The sequence below is a fragment of the Aquila chrysaetos genome, chromosome 11, assembly GCF_900496995.4.
Source record: "Aquila chrysaetos chrysaetos chromosome 11, bAquChr1.4, whole genome shotgun sequence".
In the NCBI taxonomy this organism is placed as follows: Eukaryota; Metazoa; Chordata; class Aves; order Accipitriformes; family Accipitridae; genus Aquila; species Aquila chrysaetos.
In genome coordinates, this window is record NC_044014.1 from 34,587,222 (window position 1) to 34,602,722 (window position 15,501).

At 51.2% G+C, this 15,501-nt stretch overlaps 1 protein-coding gene across 5 annotated transcripts in view; it reads left to right on the forward strand.

Moving 5' to 3' along the window:
- Positions 1-1,672: 1,672 nt before the first annotated feature.
- The window catches only part of ARID5B (AT-rich interaction domain 5B), a 125,606-nt gene continuing 111,777 nt past the window's right edge, over positions 1,673-15,501 (forward strand). For 2 of the 5 annotated variants that reach the window (XM_030030759.2, XM_030030763.2), the window contains exon 1: positions 1,940-2,281. In XM_030030759.2, coding sequence (XP_029886619.1) covers positions 1,988-2,281 — 294 coding nt within the window. In that variant the 5' untranslated portion in view covers positions 1,940-1,987. Of the gene's footprint in view, positions 1,789-1,939; positions 2,282-15,501 lie in introns of those variants that run through there. The other 3 variants (XM_030030761.2, XM_030030762.2, XM_030030760.2) reach the window with 3 other exon arrangements.

The window sequence follows — 15,501 nt, forward strand, 5'->3', positions numbered from 1 at the left end:
GCCCGCGCTATAGCGGGGGCGGCCCCGCGGTATGGCGGGCGGGCGCCAGGGGTCGCCCCGGCAGCGGCGCCGCCGCCCGCACTTGTTGCTGCCCCTCGCTATGTCGTGATGCACGCGGTGCTGACGTCACCGCTGTCGTCATTATTAAGGATTTTTTTTTTTATTCGCTTCTTTCTTTATTTATCATTTCCGTCCCCGCCGTTTCGAGGCGGCAGGGCCGGACCTGCCCCGCCGGGGCGGCTTTGAGCGTGTGTCCGCCCGCCTCCCCCCCCCCCCCCCCCCGGGACCAGGGTCCGCGGAGAGGGCTTGGGGGGCACAACACAAAAAAGGGGGAGATAGTGCCAGTACTGGGGAACGAGGGGGAGGGCAGGTCCCCGCGGAGCCGCTTCGCACCGCTGTCCCCCCGCTCCGCGGAGCTACGGTTGGCTGCGCTGGCGCGGAGCGAGGCAGCACCCGGGGAAAAGGGCGGGAAGGACAGACACCCCCCCCCCCCCAAGAGATCCGCCCGTCATTGCCCGGGGATGGGTGGGGGCTCCGCGGGCGCGGGGGGCCGCGCACCACCGCCGGCCGCAGCGGCATCTGCTTGCGGGGCTGCAGCTCACGGGGCTCTGATGGAAACTTTCCGTGCCCGGCGCTGCGGGCGGTCCTTGCGCGGGTGCGGCCCCCCCGGCGCGCCCGCTTGCCCCCGCGGAGCCGGCGGTGACCCCCCCACCCCCTCGACGGAGCTCTCCGCGGCGGCGGCGGCTCTGCGGCGGCGCCCCAAGCTGTCTGCGTTAACGCGGGGGCGCGGAAGCTCCGCGGGATGGGCAGAGCGCCGCGGCTCCCCCCGAGGTGCGGCGCCGCCCGGGGGGTGGGCGGGCGGGGCGCGTAGCCGCCCGTCCCGCACCCCTCCGCGCCCGCGGAACCATCCCCGCCCCCCGCGGTGGCGGCTCCTGCAGCGCCCGGCGGATCGGCAGTGCCGGCACGTCCCCCTGCGCGCTCCGCCAGCGCGGAGGGAGCGCGCCCCTCCCCCGTTGCCGTTGTTTTTTCTGGCCGAGCCGCGTCTCTCCGCGCGGCGCGGCGGCGCATGAATATTGATGTGTTTATATAATCGATAACCCACTTTCCTCCCTTCCCGGGGAAAAAAAACCCGATAAATAAATTCAGGACGAGCCTCCCGCCCTCAGCGGGCCGCCGGGCCGGCCGGGCCCGCCGGGAGGGGACGGGGGGGGGGCGGGCAGCCCCCGCTCCCCGCGCCGCTCCGCAGAGCCCGGCGGTGGGAGCGCGGCGGCCCCGCCGGGCGCGCGCGGGGACGAGCAGCGCCCCTCGCGCCGCAGGAAATGGTCTTTATATTAGACATATACAGGCAGGTCCTGTCAGATCCGCAGCGCGCCCGCCCGCCCTTTCGGCCCCCCAAAAATCGCCGGGGGGCGCGGCGGCCCCCGCCGCCGCCCCGCCGCCCCCGCGCCGCCCCCCCGGGTGCCGCCGCCGCCCCGCAGCATTTTTGCCGGGCCGGGCCGGGCGCCGGGGGGCCGGCCGGCGTCGGGCGTCGGCGTCGGCGAGGCGCCGCGGGGCGTCGGCGGGGCGTCGGGGCGGGGAGCGGGCGTCGGGGGGGGCGTCGCCGCGCGCGGCGGGGCGGGGGCGGCGGCGGTGGCGGGGCGGCGCGGGGGCGGCGGCGGCGGGGGGGCGGCGGGCGGCGGGGCCGGCTTTGCCCTGCCAGGACCTGCCGGGCTCCATTCACGCCAACAAGTTTGGGAGAATGTTGAGTTCAATCACGCCGGAGCCGCGATGGAGCGCAGCGCACTGCAGGTACCGCGCCGCCCCGCGCCGCCCCGCGCGCCCCGCCCCGCGCCCGCCGCCGCCGCGGAGCCTCCGCGCCGCTGCGCGCCCCCTCCCCTCCCCACCGCCCTCCCTCCCTCCCTCCCTCCCTCCCGCCTGCCCTCCCTCCCTCCGCCCGCCCTCCCTCCTCCTGCGCGGCGCTGCGCGGCGCGGCGCGGAGCCGGCGCTGATGCCGCTGCCGTGTTGTTGTTCCCCGCAGTGGGTCGGCGCCCCGTGCGGCTCGCACGGCCCCTACGTCTTCTACAGGGCGTTCCGCTTCCAGCGCCGCGGCGGCGGCCGGGCGCGGGTCCTCTCCCTCGGCGACTTCTTCTTCGTGCGGTGCCGCGCGGAGGAGCCCGCCTGCATCGCGGAGCTGCAGCTGCTCTGGGAGGAGCGCACCAGCCGGCAACTTCTCTCCAGCGCCAAACTTTATTTTCTCCCCGAGGACACCCCCCAGGGCAGGACCAGTGACCATGGCGAGGTGGTAAACGCAGCGCCGGCCCCCCCCCATCCCCCCCTCCGCGCCCGTCCCCACCTGCATGCCCCGGGCTCGGCTACCCCCCCGCTCCCCCCACCCGCGTCCCCCTCCCCGCTGTGCGTGGCGGGGCAGCGCGGAGGGGCCGCGCCGTCGGGGCGCTCCGATGCGCGTTGCCCGGGAACTTGTGCGGGCGGAGGGGGGGGCGGTTCGGAGAGGAGGGGGGGTCGGAGTGCGGGGCATCTCCCGGCCCGGCGGGCAGCGGAGTGCGTGCGGGGCTCGCCCTGCCCTTCTCCGGCTTCGTTAACAACAAAAAAAACCCCAAACCCAAAACGCACAGAAAAGAGGGGGGGGGGAATGCTGGGGAGGGGGATTCGATATTGTTCGGGGCTTTTTTTTTTTAGTGTTCGATATGTTTAAGAGGGCGGAAATTACGAAATGGAGGCTGAGGGAGATCAAAAGCTATTGAGCTGGCAGGGACGTGTTGAATAAAGTGATAAATGACAGGTACGGGAATAATACATTCAAATAACTTGCAGATATGCCTGGGCGTATTTCGGAGCCGCCGGGCGGCCGGCGCAAACACGCTGCGCGCCGGCACCCACCGCCGCCGCTCCGCTCCGTGCCCGCCCCGCACCGCCCGGGATGGGGCCGCGGAGCCGCGCAGGTTGCGCCCCCGCCCCGCCCCGGGCCGCTCCCCCCCCCACCCCATCCCCGCTCCCTCTCGTTATTTGCTTTTCAGATTTCTTGCTTCAAGCACGGTCCGTGAGGGTGGGGAGGGGGAAGGATGAGGTACCCAGAAAGGGCTGCGGGGATGGAAGGGGTCCCCGAGAGGGGTGGGAGACCGGGGGGGGGAGCGGGGGGGACGGGACACGAGATGTTTGGGGGGAACTTCTGTTGGAGATGCCGGGGCAGGGGGGGTGTAGGTCCAACGCGGGGCGGCTCTCCGCAGGGGCTGTTTTCGGAGGCACGCGTGGCACCGACGTAGCCGTGTACCCGTAGACATGCGTACGCAGTTGAAACGCGTTTCAGAGCCACCTTCGCTCGCTGCCACCTCTTCACTTTAATTTTCTGTGCGTGCGGCTGAGATAAGGGAGCCTTTTCCTAAGAATCAGGGAGATGACAGTGAGCAATGGATGCACTGAAATTGCCCGTGGTGACTATTTAAAACTGTGCCTCTGTGTGTCTCGTGTGCGTGTGTGTGTGTAAAATGAAAGATATTTGGAAAGGAGGGGGGTGGGGAAAGGGACACAAATCATTTTAATACGCCTTAATGATCAGCTCATGTTACTGTGGTAGGAACATCAGAGAAAATTAATCCTACCATTACGAGTGAAACGCTGCTCCGGTGCGAGAGTTCTCAGCTGCGTGTACCTTCCTAATAATATGCACAATTTTATTTATTTTTACATGCAAACACCGCTAGTAATTAGCCGTGTGATTATACTTGTGCATTTCATTGGGGCTTTAACTGATGTCATTCTGCATTATTCAACCATATGAAAACAATTTTCAATTAAGATAATGGCACGCCTTGAAATTATGCAAATGCCGGTCATATTGTGTAGAATAATTATGACAAATGTAAAGCAGGTAAAAAGTTTCCTAATGCAGTTGTGTTTTACACCCCGGTGATGTCATTTCCCCTCTGGCCTAAGTTAGTCATTCATTAGCAGAGTAGCAGCAGCAGCAACAGCAACAGCTCAGAGTGATACTTCTCTGGCAGGGAGCCTACAGAAACCGGCACTGAGAGCCAGGGCCTAGAGAGGGCAACATAACACTCCCATTAAGAAATGTACTTTGTTTTCACTTACTCCATTAACTTGTTTATAGACATCGGAATGATTTTTTTATTATCGATTTTTAATAGTTTGGAATGATCCGAATTGCGCTCAGGGACGCGCAGGCAGCCGGGAGACAAAAGCCTGGGTGCTGGCTGACGCTTTGCAAAGTGCCGTCTAGGTGGGGGCAACGGGCTTCATTGGGGCACGGGGCGGCTGTTTCACTTCACCACCCCGCGGTCATGGTTCCTTATGTAAATGACATCCGTAGCTGTCCCCAAAGCGGTGGCAGGGCCGCCTCTGGGGTCACAAGGCTTCCTAACTCCGGGCTGGGCTCCTTCTGCGGGAGGAGACGCAGCTCTCAAGTCAGAGGTGGCTTATAGCCGTCAGGGTAGACCTTATTTGTGGCATGGGACTGCCAGCAGGGTAAAACACCTTGTCTTGCGTTCGGGGAGCGGGGATGAAGCGAGCCGGTGCTTAAACATGTATTGCAAATCTGAGGTGTCTGAGGCAAAGGGCGACAGGGGCACTCACTGTCAATAAAATTGTTGGTGAGGGGGGCAAGCGGTCGAATCGCAGGCTTGCGATCGAGCCCACTGGAGATTTAGGCATAGTCGCTAGCAGCTACCTTCGCTAGTGGCATGATTAATAGAAGCAACTCGCTGCCTGTTTTCCGTAATAGCAGCATTGACACTATGACAATATTCAGCTAGTGGCTGTGAGGAAGGAGGAGAAGCAAAGAGCTATGTAATGCTTCTGTTACTCAGAAATTTCTGATGGTGTATTTTATCTGATTGCCAAATGTTTGAGCTAATCAGCGGTAAGTGTAAATATAACTCTTTTTATAGCTAGCTGAATTCATCATCCAGATTTAAATATAATCCTGACTGCTGCTAAAACTGGATGTTTCCATATGCTGGGGCCCAGACGCAGCAAAGGGTTCAAACCCAAGGTGTGCTTCCGCGAAGGTACCCCTCCCTCCGCCTAAGGCTCAGCATCCCCGTAAGCACTGTGGAGAAACTCTCCTTCAGCCCCAGGAGCCAGCCGGAGATTGCTTCCCAGGGAGTCTCAGTGGATGGCAGACGTGGGATGGGGCTGGTTGCATGCTGCAGGTATGAGCGCTCCTGGTCCCGATGCTCATTGCATCCTGGAGCGACACGTGTGAAGAGGCTGGGACTGGCTCCGGTGTCACGCTTGGGCCAGGGGTCTTGCTGCGCAGGAGCAGTGGAGGCATTTTTGTGAGAGCGATGGTGCCTTTGGGGACACTGTTAGGTGAGCTAGAAGATTTTTGCTGTACTTCACTGAAAACTTTGTTGCTGCTTTTAAAACACTGGGGCCCCGGGTGTGCTGCCTCTGGCCTCGCTGTCAAGCCCAAACGCCACAGCAGGTGCAGTGCTGGTTGGAGAGTGGGAGCCGCCTTCTCCTCCTTCCCTCCAGCAGGGAAGAAGTGGCCGTCCTCCATTCCTGGGAGGGCCACCACCAAAATGGTGAAAGCGTCTGTTTTGCTGGAGGAAGACACTACCTTGCCCTGGTTTTCTCGGCCGCTTGTGGACTGGCATGGTCCCCTGTGTCACGTCCTGCAGGGGATGGGAAGAACTCCATGACAGCAGCCACCTCACACAGGGCTCGGAGGAGGATGCTCGGGGGGCTGCGAAAGTCTGGAGGGAGCGGCTGTAAGAGCACGCTGTCACACTTGAAATGGTTTCACAGGGTGTGTGTGGAAAGCAGCCCCGCAGCTTTTCCAGCACCCAACTGTGAGAAGTAGATGCCGGTTGTCTGCCAGCAAAAAGCCCCTGCCCAGTCTCCTCGCACAGTGCCCTGGCCCCGTGGCACTCGGGGGGCGTGAGGTGGGCTCAGCCCCTGAGCCCTGCAGCCCAGGGGGTCCTAGCCAAACCCTCCTCCGGCTCATTTACTCCCCTCTGCTCCAAGGGGTAGCATGGGGCTGTGGAGCGACTGACCTTTGCGGAAGCAGTTCTAGAGCAAAATGCTTGTTAGTGCCTTGTGTTTTTATGTTTTTAAAGGTGTTGGCATTAATTAGACTGGGCTTAAAAATATATATCAAAGACGGTGCTTGTTAAATCCAAGGATGGTATTTGACGTGATGTGTACAATTCCTAAAAAAACCCAAACAAGCAACTAATTCATTTTGCATGGTATGACATTCTCTGCATTGCCCTGCATCGTCGTGAGTGCTGCTTCCGCTGAGGCTGGACTGTCAGTGGGGATCTGCCTTTGGTTCATTCATCAGCAGCTAAGTTACTACGAACTCATGTTGATTTCATCTCTTCTCCCAAACTGGGGATCTGATGCAATGCTTTTCGTCTTGCAAATAATCCTTACTCATGCAAGTAATTTACATGAGTAAGCGTTGCTCATACAGAGGAGAGGAGAGAGCTAGTTTCCTGTAATTATTTCTCTAGCAGTATTTTGCATTTTCAGACTAATTGGGGGAAAGAAAAAAAAAAAAAGAAGTCACTCCATAAATGTATGTCATTTGTAATTGCAGAAGACATGCTTCCAGAAAGTTAAGGGAGGCATTGGGTTTGTTCTCTCTTCATTTCGGGACAGACACTCACAGCATCTCTCAAAAGCCTGATTCGTTTCCGAGGGGCTCTCCGTGTGCAGAGTTCCTACCCCAGTGCGTAAAGGTAGCACAGGCTGGCCCGAGTGTGGTGTCTTACACTGCTAGTGCTTTATTGCCACCCCCCTTGAAAAATATGCTACTCCCTTTGCACAGTAATAGATTTTTTTTTTTGAGAGACGTGGGAATCTGTATGCTCTTATCTGAAATGAGAACGGCCCCGTTTTAGTCTCTGTGGATGGTGTGTGCCTTATGCTCGTATCTGTCAACACTGGTAATGACAACACGTTTCAAACATGCAGATTATGATTATTAAAGGGTGCTTTAAAAATCATGCTAATAGCATCAATCTCCAATGTACACTTGCTCAAATTAATTCAGCTTTGGAAATCAGGCGCACTGTAATAGCAGTGTTAGAGAAATGGCATTTGTCATAAAATATCATGGTTTTGGTAATTGCATATCCACTCTGTATATTTTTATCTCTCGCCACCAGTAGCATGTGCTGGCAAAGGAAGGAGAGGGCAGTGATATTACTCAGAGAAGCCACATGTTGCTAGCCATTAGCCAGCAATCTGGCATATCTGGTCACTTAGGGCAGATTCCCTTTTTTGTTGTTGTTATTATTATTTTTAATTTTTTTTCCCTTTCCCCTTTCCCTCCACTTCCCAGTGCATTCAGACTGTAAAATACACCCACTGCTCTCTGGAGTTGCTGTTCCCAGTCTGATCAGTGGCACTAAACATTAAACTCTTGTCTTTGGAGAATAATAGGCCTCACATGGTACACCCTCAAGCATGTTGAGATACTGTGCAGGCTGGAAAATAAAAATGTTCTAATTGTGTCTTTTAAATAAGCATAGAAGTGAATTAATTAGACTATATTTTGTCTTTAGTTGCTTAGTTACACAATAGTATTCCTAAGCACAAGTAAGATAAATTGGCTCTTTTTGTGCTGCTTGTCCCTTAATCATAATTACTGTATTGCTCAGGAGAGTAACGCATACATAGATTTTGCATTTTTAATAATATTCAAACAATATGCGAATGATATAGAAAGTATGTTCTGATTCAAGCTCTTACATGCTTTTATTCGGGAAGAAGTTCTACTGCTGTGGGAGCAATATTTGCATTAGTTGCTCAGAGATGTAGTTCTGGGAAATACATAATTGAAATATTCTTGCAATGCTTGTTCTGGCCCTTTCATTCGCATTCAAAATAACAATGCCTTAAGTCTCCGAACAGTCATCCACTCTTGATTTAAGAGCTTTTTTCTTTGTGTGTGTGTGTGTGTGTGTGTGTGTGTGCTTGTGCGTGTGCAGTGTGGGTTCACACCCAGCGTTAACCCTGCAGAGCCTAGACGCTCGCGTGATTCATAATGTCGTATCGAGTTGAGCTTTATATTTTGTAGCTAAAATGCAGTCAGAAGGTCAGATGAACATCGGCATTTTATGGCATTAATCCAATGACCTTAATGCTTGGCAGGCGTCCATGTTTCTATGCAAAGGTGCCAGGGTTATAGATAATAAAAAGAGTTTGTTTTCGTTTTCTGGATATTTTAATCTTTCTTTGCACAGCATAGCCTTGGGTTTGGGGGGCTTGAGGCTGCTCCCGGGGGCCAAAACTTTAATGTCTTCCTGGGTTGTTGAACGTTAGCTGCTAATGATGGGCAGATTGATACAGATACTGAACAATGGAAGGTTCTGGCAAGAAACCCCCTAGACATGCTCAGTGGATGTATGTGAAAATTGGCTCCATTGTTCTGCTGTATGAAAAGCAAGTAAATTATTTACAGATATTTGCTAATTAAAGCACATATTGTTTTACTAGCACAATAGAACACAATATAACAAAAGACAAAAGAATAAGCTTGCATAATTTAAACCTGCTAATGCAATGTACTCCTTATTAAGAAAAATATAATTATGTAATCTATGAGGAAAGCTTTTCTTACTGTAACTGTAGTAGGCAAAATTAGGAATGAATTGCTTGTCAACTTGCCTAAACTAAAACAGCTCTTCAAGATCTGTGAGCTATCTGACGGGAAAACATTTTGACTGAAGCCTATTTTCTCTTTGGTCGGAACTTCTATCTGGAATGACAGATATAAATTCAATTTGAACCTCTGCTCAGGAGTGGGAGGAGGGCGGAAAAAACCACCCCAGAAATGAAGGAGGAGGCTCACAGTAGAAATGTCAAGTCTAGCTGCTCACAGCCATCCCTCTGTGTGCTCCACCTCCACCCCACTTCTGGCCCAGATGTACCAGTATCCCACAAAGCATCCTACAAAAACGCGGTGCTGCCCTGCCCCAGGACATTTTGCGTGTCTCGTTTTGGAAATACCGAGTCACGCAGAAAAAGCTGCTTGCCAATACAAAGGAAGGCAAGTACCACAGGACTTCATCTGCTTCACCTGTGTCCTTAATCTTGGTCCCTTCTTTTGGGTTTTGGCCCCTGGCAGACTGGATGAACACGTCAGGATGTAGCGTTCTCCGTCGGCATGAGTTTCAGACAGCTATGCGCAGCTGTGCTTAGGCTGGGGAAATAGCACGGTAGGCTGGGGAAATACCTGTCACCTGAATTTAATGAGATCATTATAGCCCTTTAAAGTAATTAGCGAAGGATTAACAGATGAAAGGTTCTGCCTTGGCCTCTTTAAAATTCTCCTGTGTGCCAGGTAAACTCCTAGGCTGTGCGTGTGTCCATTCTCAAGGCTCTGCCCGTAGGTTTACAGGTGGAGAGCAGTGGTCTCTGTAGGTCCCTGCACGCTGACATCTTTGGGGAGCGTTGCAGGCCTAGACCCCAGTGGTCAGTTCTGCTCCACGCATCCCTTGGGACACCTCCATCTGTCCCAGGCTAGAGATGCATGAGGAGACGGCATCAAATGAGGCACTTGGGGCAGAGAAAGGGGAAAAGAAAGCTACCCCTGCCCATGCCACGTGCTGGAGCCTCTTGTGAGGCTTCCCCCTTGCTGGGTGATCCCACCTGCAGAACAGGGGCAGCGGTTCCCACCAGGCAGAGCTCTGCCCTGGCTCCCCAGGTCTGCAGCCTGCTTAGAAAGGTTGTACTGGAAAAGCAACATGTAATAAGAGAGTGGATGGCAGGAGAGTCCTTTGTGTGTCTTGTCAGGAGGCTGAACAGGGCAGTTGCCAGAGCCAGACCTTTTGTATGACGCAGCAACAGGTTTTTAGCTAGTCTGTGATCCTGCAGTCTTAAAAATCCCACCTTCTTACTCTGGAGAAAGTCTCTGGGAGCAAAGCAGTCCTGTACAAACGTTCTCTGCCCCTTTAGGCCTGAACATGGTCCCTGGAGGAAAGCATGGGTGACATGCTGCTTGTAGGAGATGACTCTGGAGACCAGGGTTCAGGTCCCTGAGTGACTATTGTCAAGGGGGTTAGGGCTGAACTGAGATGACCTGGTTTCCACCGCTGTCCCAAAGCCCTCTAGCATGTGTAGGGCAGAGAATTGCTCTGGACTACAGACTCTGCCAACAGGGCCTCTTGGTTTGACGGTGCTGCCAAGTAAAGGTGATGGTACTTTCCTCAAACACCCAGGTAAAAGCATTGCTGCAGGAGAGGTGCTTATTGGAAATAAACCCCCTCCTTTCTCTGCAACATGACCTTCCGCTCCTCAAAGGGATCTAGGGCAGGGAACCGGATTCCTGGGGCGAGAATTGCTTTGTTGTGCAAGGTACAGGAAGGTCCTTTTCACCTAAATTGCAAAAAAATAAAAAATACATGGGTTGTAAAAAAAACCCCAGAATAATAGAGGCCTTTATGCCCAAATGAAATATGCAGTTCTATTATCCTCAGTGAATGCAGTCTGTAAGAGTTGCACTGTATTTTTTGCTCCTGTGGATGAATGTGTTTTCATCGGCAATGTACTGGGTTGTAAAATATGCATCCCCAGCTATCTACCGTGCTAAAGGTTTCAGTAAAAAGGCTTGAAGATGTTTTCTAATGCAAATCATAGTGATCAGATAAATGACACGCAGTGTCTCCTGTAATTATCGGCAAGAGTTTTTACAGTATGTCTCCTGTTTCTCTCTAGGCCACGTATTTGATGTTAGGAGACAGCCAAGCAGGTGTTCGACTCACTCGTGCCCTCCAGAATTCCTTAAATGACCTCTGGAAGCACTGGAGTGAAAACAGTCTCAGCATGTCAAAATTTTGAGGTATCTCAGTTGCCGTAATTCTTTTAAGGCTGCCTCGGCGTCTCTAAAATATAAATCTTTCCTAGTTATTAGCAATGAGTGAGGAGTTGTGACGTACCATATGCGGGTGTGCAATCAAGATGTACGACCTCCCTGTGCTGCCCTGTGACTCCCTGCCTTGTAAGAGTTAATATTTCTTCTAAAAAATAATTATCTGCTTTAAACTATTATAACTACCTGACCTCTTTCCCTGAATGTATTTCAACCATCTGCTGAGTCAGGCAATATAGCATTCTGTGCTTTCGGGAGCCTGTGATGGTTGCTTAGACAACAGTGACATAATATTTAAGCATAATGGCTCTCGAGAAGATGCTGTCCCCTTCTCCCTGGACAACTTCTCTGAAAATGCAAATCCGATATGCTCTTAAAAAAACGAGAGAGGGATGAGAAGGGTTTGTATCACCATCTTTCTTAACCATCTCCCCATTTCCCACTTGATAGGTGAAAGTATTGTACTTTGCTCAGGAGTCTTGTAAGATGTGCTAAAATTATGGGCTGACTAGATACTTTTATAGAAACAGAAGAAAAAGTGCCTTTTTTTATAGTCAGTGCTTATTTCAAGATTTAGACAACTTTGTGGCTGGGAAAAGCATTGCCATTGGTTGGTCAGCATCCAAAAAGGCCCATCCAAGATAAATCTCATTCCTGAGCAGAGCTGAAATTGGCGCTGGCTGTTTTGTCTTGCAAACCTCATCTTGCTGTAGCAGGAAAAAACTACAATTAAAGACTTAACCACCCAATGGAGACCTCATAAACATATCACTTCAGAGCATAGCTAATACACAATGAGTTGATTTTTGTATAGGTATATATATATGCACTGTATGCGACGTGGGTGGTTTTTCATGTTTACACAGAGATATAATTATGAATGACATGAAGGTTATACAGCAGATTTCTTTAATCTTCTAAAGGTTTGTTAGTCATGTGTCACCGTGTACCTGGCTTTTATTTATTTAACATCTGTATTCCTTTGTCATCTCATTGAATGGGTTTCTCTAGAAGGGTTGTGACAGTAGGTGTGCAGCAGTTGATACCGAATGGCTATGGGGGCTCCTCAGGCTGGCAGAGCCCTGCAGATCCTGAAGCAATTTTTGTCATAACACGGGGCTGTGAGACATTTTTGCTTAACAAAAAAGGAGAGGGTCACCTGCTGCTCCAAAAAAATAATATACCCCCCCACCTCGCCCCCGACTCATAGTTTGGGTCTGAGTGCTTGGGAAGGTTGCTTAAGGATGTGCAAAAGCTTGCCAAGGCACATCAAAATCCCAGAGCTGATGAAATAGTTGGGTGACCTCTGTTTGGGTGGCATTGGGGCAGATGACCTCTTGTGTTAGCAAACTGCCGAGATGTGGGGAAGACAGCCTCTCTGGAAGCTGCCTGTGGCCCGGGCTCCTCAGAAAGCAGGGGCTGAAGCTACCTGCCATGTTTTGCTGGGTGACAGTGTTTGAATGATGAGGTGCTGGGGTGAAAACATCTCTGGAGATGCAGTCTCTCGCTGGCGAGATTGACATTGGCAGCGGCGCTTGGAGGAGGACTGCGGTCCGACCTGTGACTGCTGTGATGTGTGGGGAGTTGAGGAGGACGTGGCCGGTTGTCTCTGAATTGGGCCGAAAATGAGCAAGAGCTCAAAAAACAGGTGGAGAGAGAGAGCAGGTCTACCTAGTCCCACTGTGAGTAGGGCAGGGTGACCCAAGTCAGGCGCTGAAATATATAGGGTAATTTTTCTGTTTTCTGGCTAAAAGTGGACTTCGCCGAGTTTCCCTGGTGGAGCCGTGGTGATCGCTGGCGGTGGAAGGGGAGGGCACAAGGCCGCTGCTGGTGTGGAGGATGGCTGGGTGCTCCTGGGCGCTGGAGAGGCAGCACCGCCTGGCCTCCCTCACGAGGGGCTCGTCCTGCAGCCGTCGCCTCTGCAGGCCAGGCCTGGCCTCGGCCCCGCTTCCTTCGGGGCAACCCTGAAACCCCACAGCGGTGTCTTTAATGTTGGGAACAGCTCTGGCTTTTGGAAGGGTTGACGGCAGTGGAGCTGCAGTTACAGCAGGTGTGAGATGGGCCCTCTTGGCCTGACAGCCATAAGATGGGTGGTGCCATTGCTCGGCGGTGGCACAAGGTCCAGCTTAGAAGCCATGAGCATGAGACTTGCGGTCAGCCACCCTCCTCAGGGCATCCCAGCCAATTTGGGGGCCAGCCTGGTGCCCTTAGGGATGTGGCTGCTGCAGGGGTGACGGGGACTGGGTGCCCTTGGGGACACAGATGCTGCAGGGGTGACAGGGCAGCCCTGACACGGGCCGTCGCCTAGCACTGCCTGCATGGAGGGGGTTCATCTCACAAACTCTGTCACAGCACAGTGACAGCCTGAAATTGTTTTGTATTCATGTGCTCTACTTGTGTGCTCAGCTGCTCTGTGGTGCCATTCTGGGCACCCCTTTGCGCCATGGCAGCTGTATTTAGAGACCCAGTGCCGTTTTGTGAAGGGCTGAGGCGAGCACACAATGGTCTTTTCGCAGGGTCTTTTCCTGGCCCCTCACATCAGTGTGGAGATGCTAAACACCACATGTTTTCATGGCCATGGCCATGGTGCTGCCACAGAAAGCATATGGCTGGGGTGTGCTCTCCCCTGCCCCCCGAAAGCCGCCTCTCCGGTTCCCCTCCATGGCAGCCTGGGCAGAGCCAGCGAGTGCACTGGCATTGCTTCACCCTTGTTACAGTGGGGTTTCTTTTTTTTCTTTCTTCTTTTTTTTTTTTTCCTGTGTACACATCATGTGCGTGTGTGTGAAGGTTGTATTCTCAAAAACAAGTTTATTCATTGATGATGTAATAGTGATTGTACTTTTCTTTTGGTTAATAAATTGTCTGCTCAGCTTACTTTGTATGCCAGCCAAAATTAGTCATACCAGTTCTTGGAAAGGGTATGAAGAAACTAGTAATTGAAATCATAATCATTTGATCATGAGAGCTATTTGGAAGATAATATTTTAACCAAAACCACATCTGATCTCCAAGTCAAGTTTTTTTTAAAACTGCTGCTAAATAGATTTCTCTAGTGTTGAATATTAGAAATTGTGTAGTAGCTGGTGATGGTATTCAACATCCTAAAAGAGGACTTCATCCAGAAATTGCTGAGGCTGTCTGCAGGCAGGCTGATATTTATATATATGTATTACTTTTTTTCCATCCTGACATTTAATAATCACCATGTAATAGCTATAAAATACATAGCAACTACAGCTTTTATATTTCACATGGATGGTGTAATGAAATGGGGTGAAACCATCCATTGAAATTGTACTTTGTAGTACCCAACGCTTGTTTACAAAGTATTGACGTTTGTCATAAACAGAGATTTAAAACATCACTGTTATTGTTTGTTGTTTGGTGGAAGCTCTTATGCTGTGCAATGATAAAGGAAAATATTTTATTACAAGCTTCCTTAGCATATAAGCATGCAGTTCATTTCTGACCAAATATTTGTTATTGCACTAAACGTAATGAAGGTGCCTGCTTATAAAATGATTTTGTGTTATATAAGGGAGAGTGGAATATCAGATCTGCTTTTTTACTAGAGATACTTCAGGTTTTGTATTGTGTGTAACTTATCACAATAAAGCTTTTTTTTTTCCCTATTGAGCAGTATTTTATTTCCTGAGGAATGTGTTCAGTGGAAAAAAAAAACACAGAGAGAATCAATCTTGCTTTTCTCTTTGTTTAATAACTCAAAGAATTTCTCTGCCCTTTGCAAATACTTATGTTGATTTGAGAGAAAAATTGGATTCCGGTTTATTTATTTCAAGAACCTGTAACCTTATTTAGTGCTAGAAATGTATGGTGTGCAAGGTGTGGTGTGCAGACAGCTCTCATTACAACATAAATTATTTCTGCTGTTTTAACTAAAAATCTGGAGTGTTTCTTGCTGGATATGTGTGTATGTTTGTTTGGGGGTTTTTTAGAGGCTTTCTTGAGCCCCTGCTCACTGGAGTCAGCTATAAAACATTCTGCTTATTCATCATGACTGAGGGGACTTGATTGTTTCCTGGAAGGATAAAATTCAGCAATTAGAGCTGTTTAATTCGAGTATATGTTCTGGAGGCTAAACTAAGTTTAAGTGCTTTTCTTAGAATGTATGTTTAAGAAGGGAAAAAAAATTACAGTTCTGATCTTGAAAAAGGTTTTAAGAAACATGAGAATGTGCAAGTTTCTTTTGGTGGGAAGCACATAACATTTATGTAGTATTTCTTTTGGGATTACATCACAGTTTTATTTAATTTTTAGGACAAAAGTTAAATTCAATATTTGTGTATAAGCCAAGGGAAAATGTACCATAAACATAGGAATTTTCTGGTGAGTCAGAGTTCCAAGAATCTGAGATTTACTTAGTCCATTTATTTCAGGACTAGCTATAACCATTAGTCATCCAGCCATGAATTTTTACATTTGCAGCTAATTGCACCTAAAAAACAAACTTTCCCTCAAGGCTTTGGGTTATACAGAGTGTGATTTGGCAACCTGTATTTCAGATTCATTTTAGGATCATTGTCCTGGTCCTAGAAATTGTCTTTAGATCATGTGTTATTTGCTTCAAGTAAACAACTAATATTTCCACTTAGGTGGCAGGAGGGAGAAATTAAGTACTAGCTATTCTGTATTTCAGAAAAATT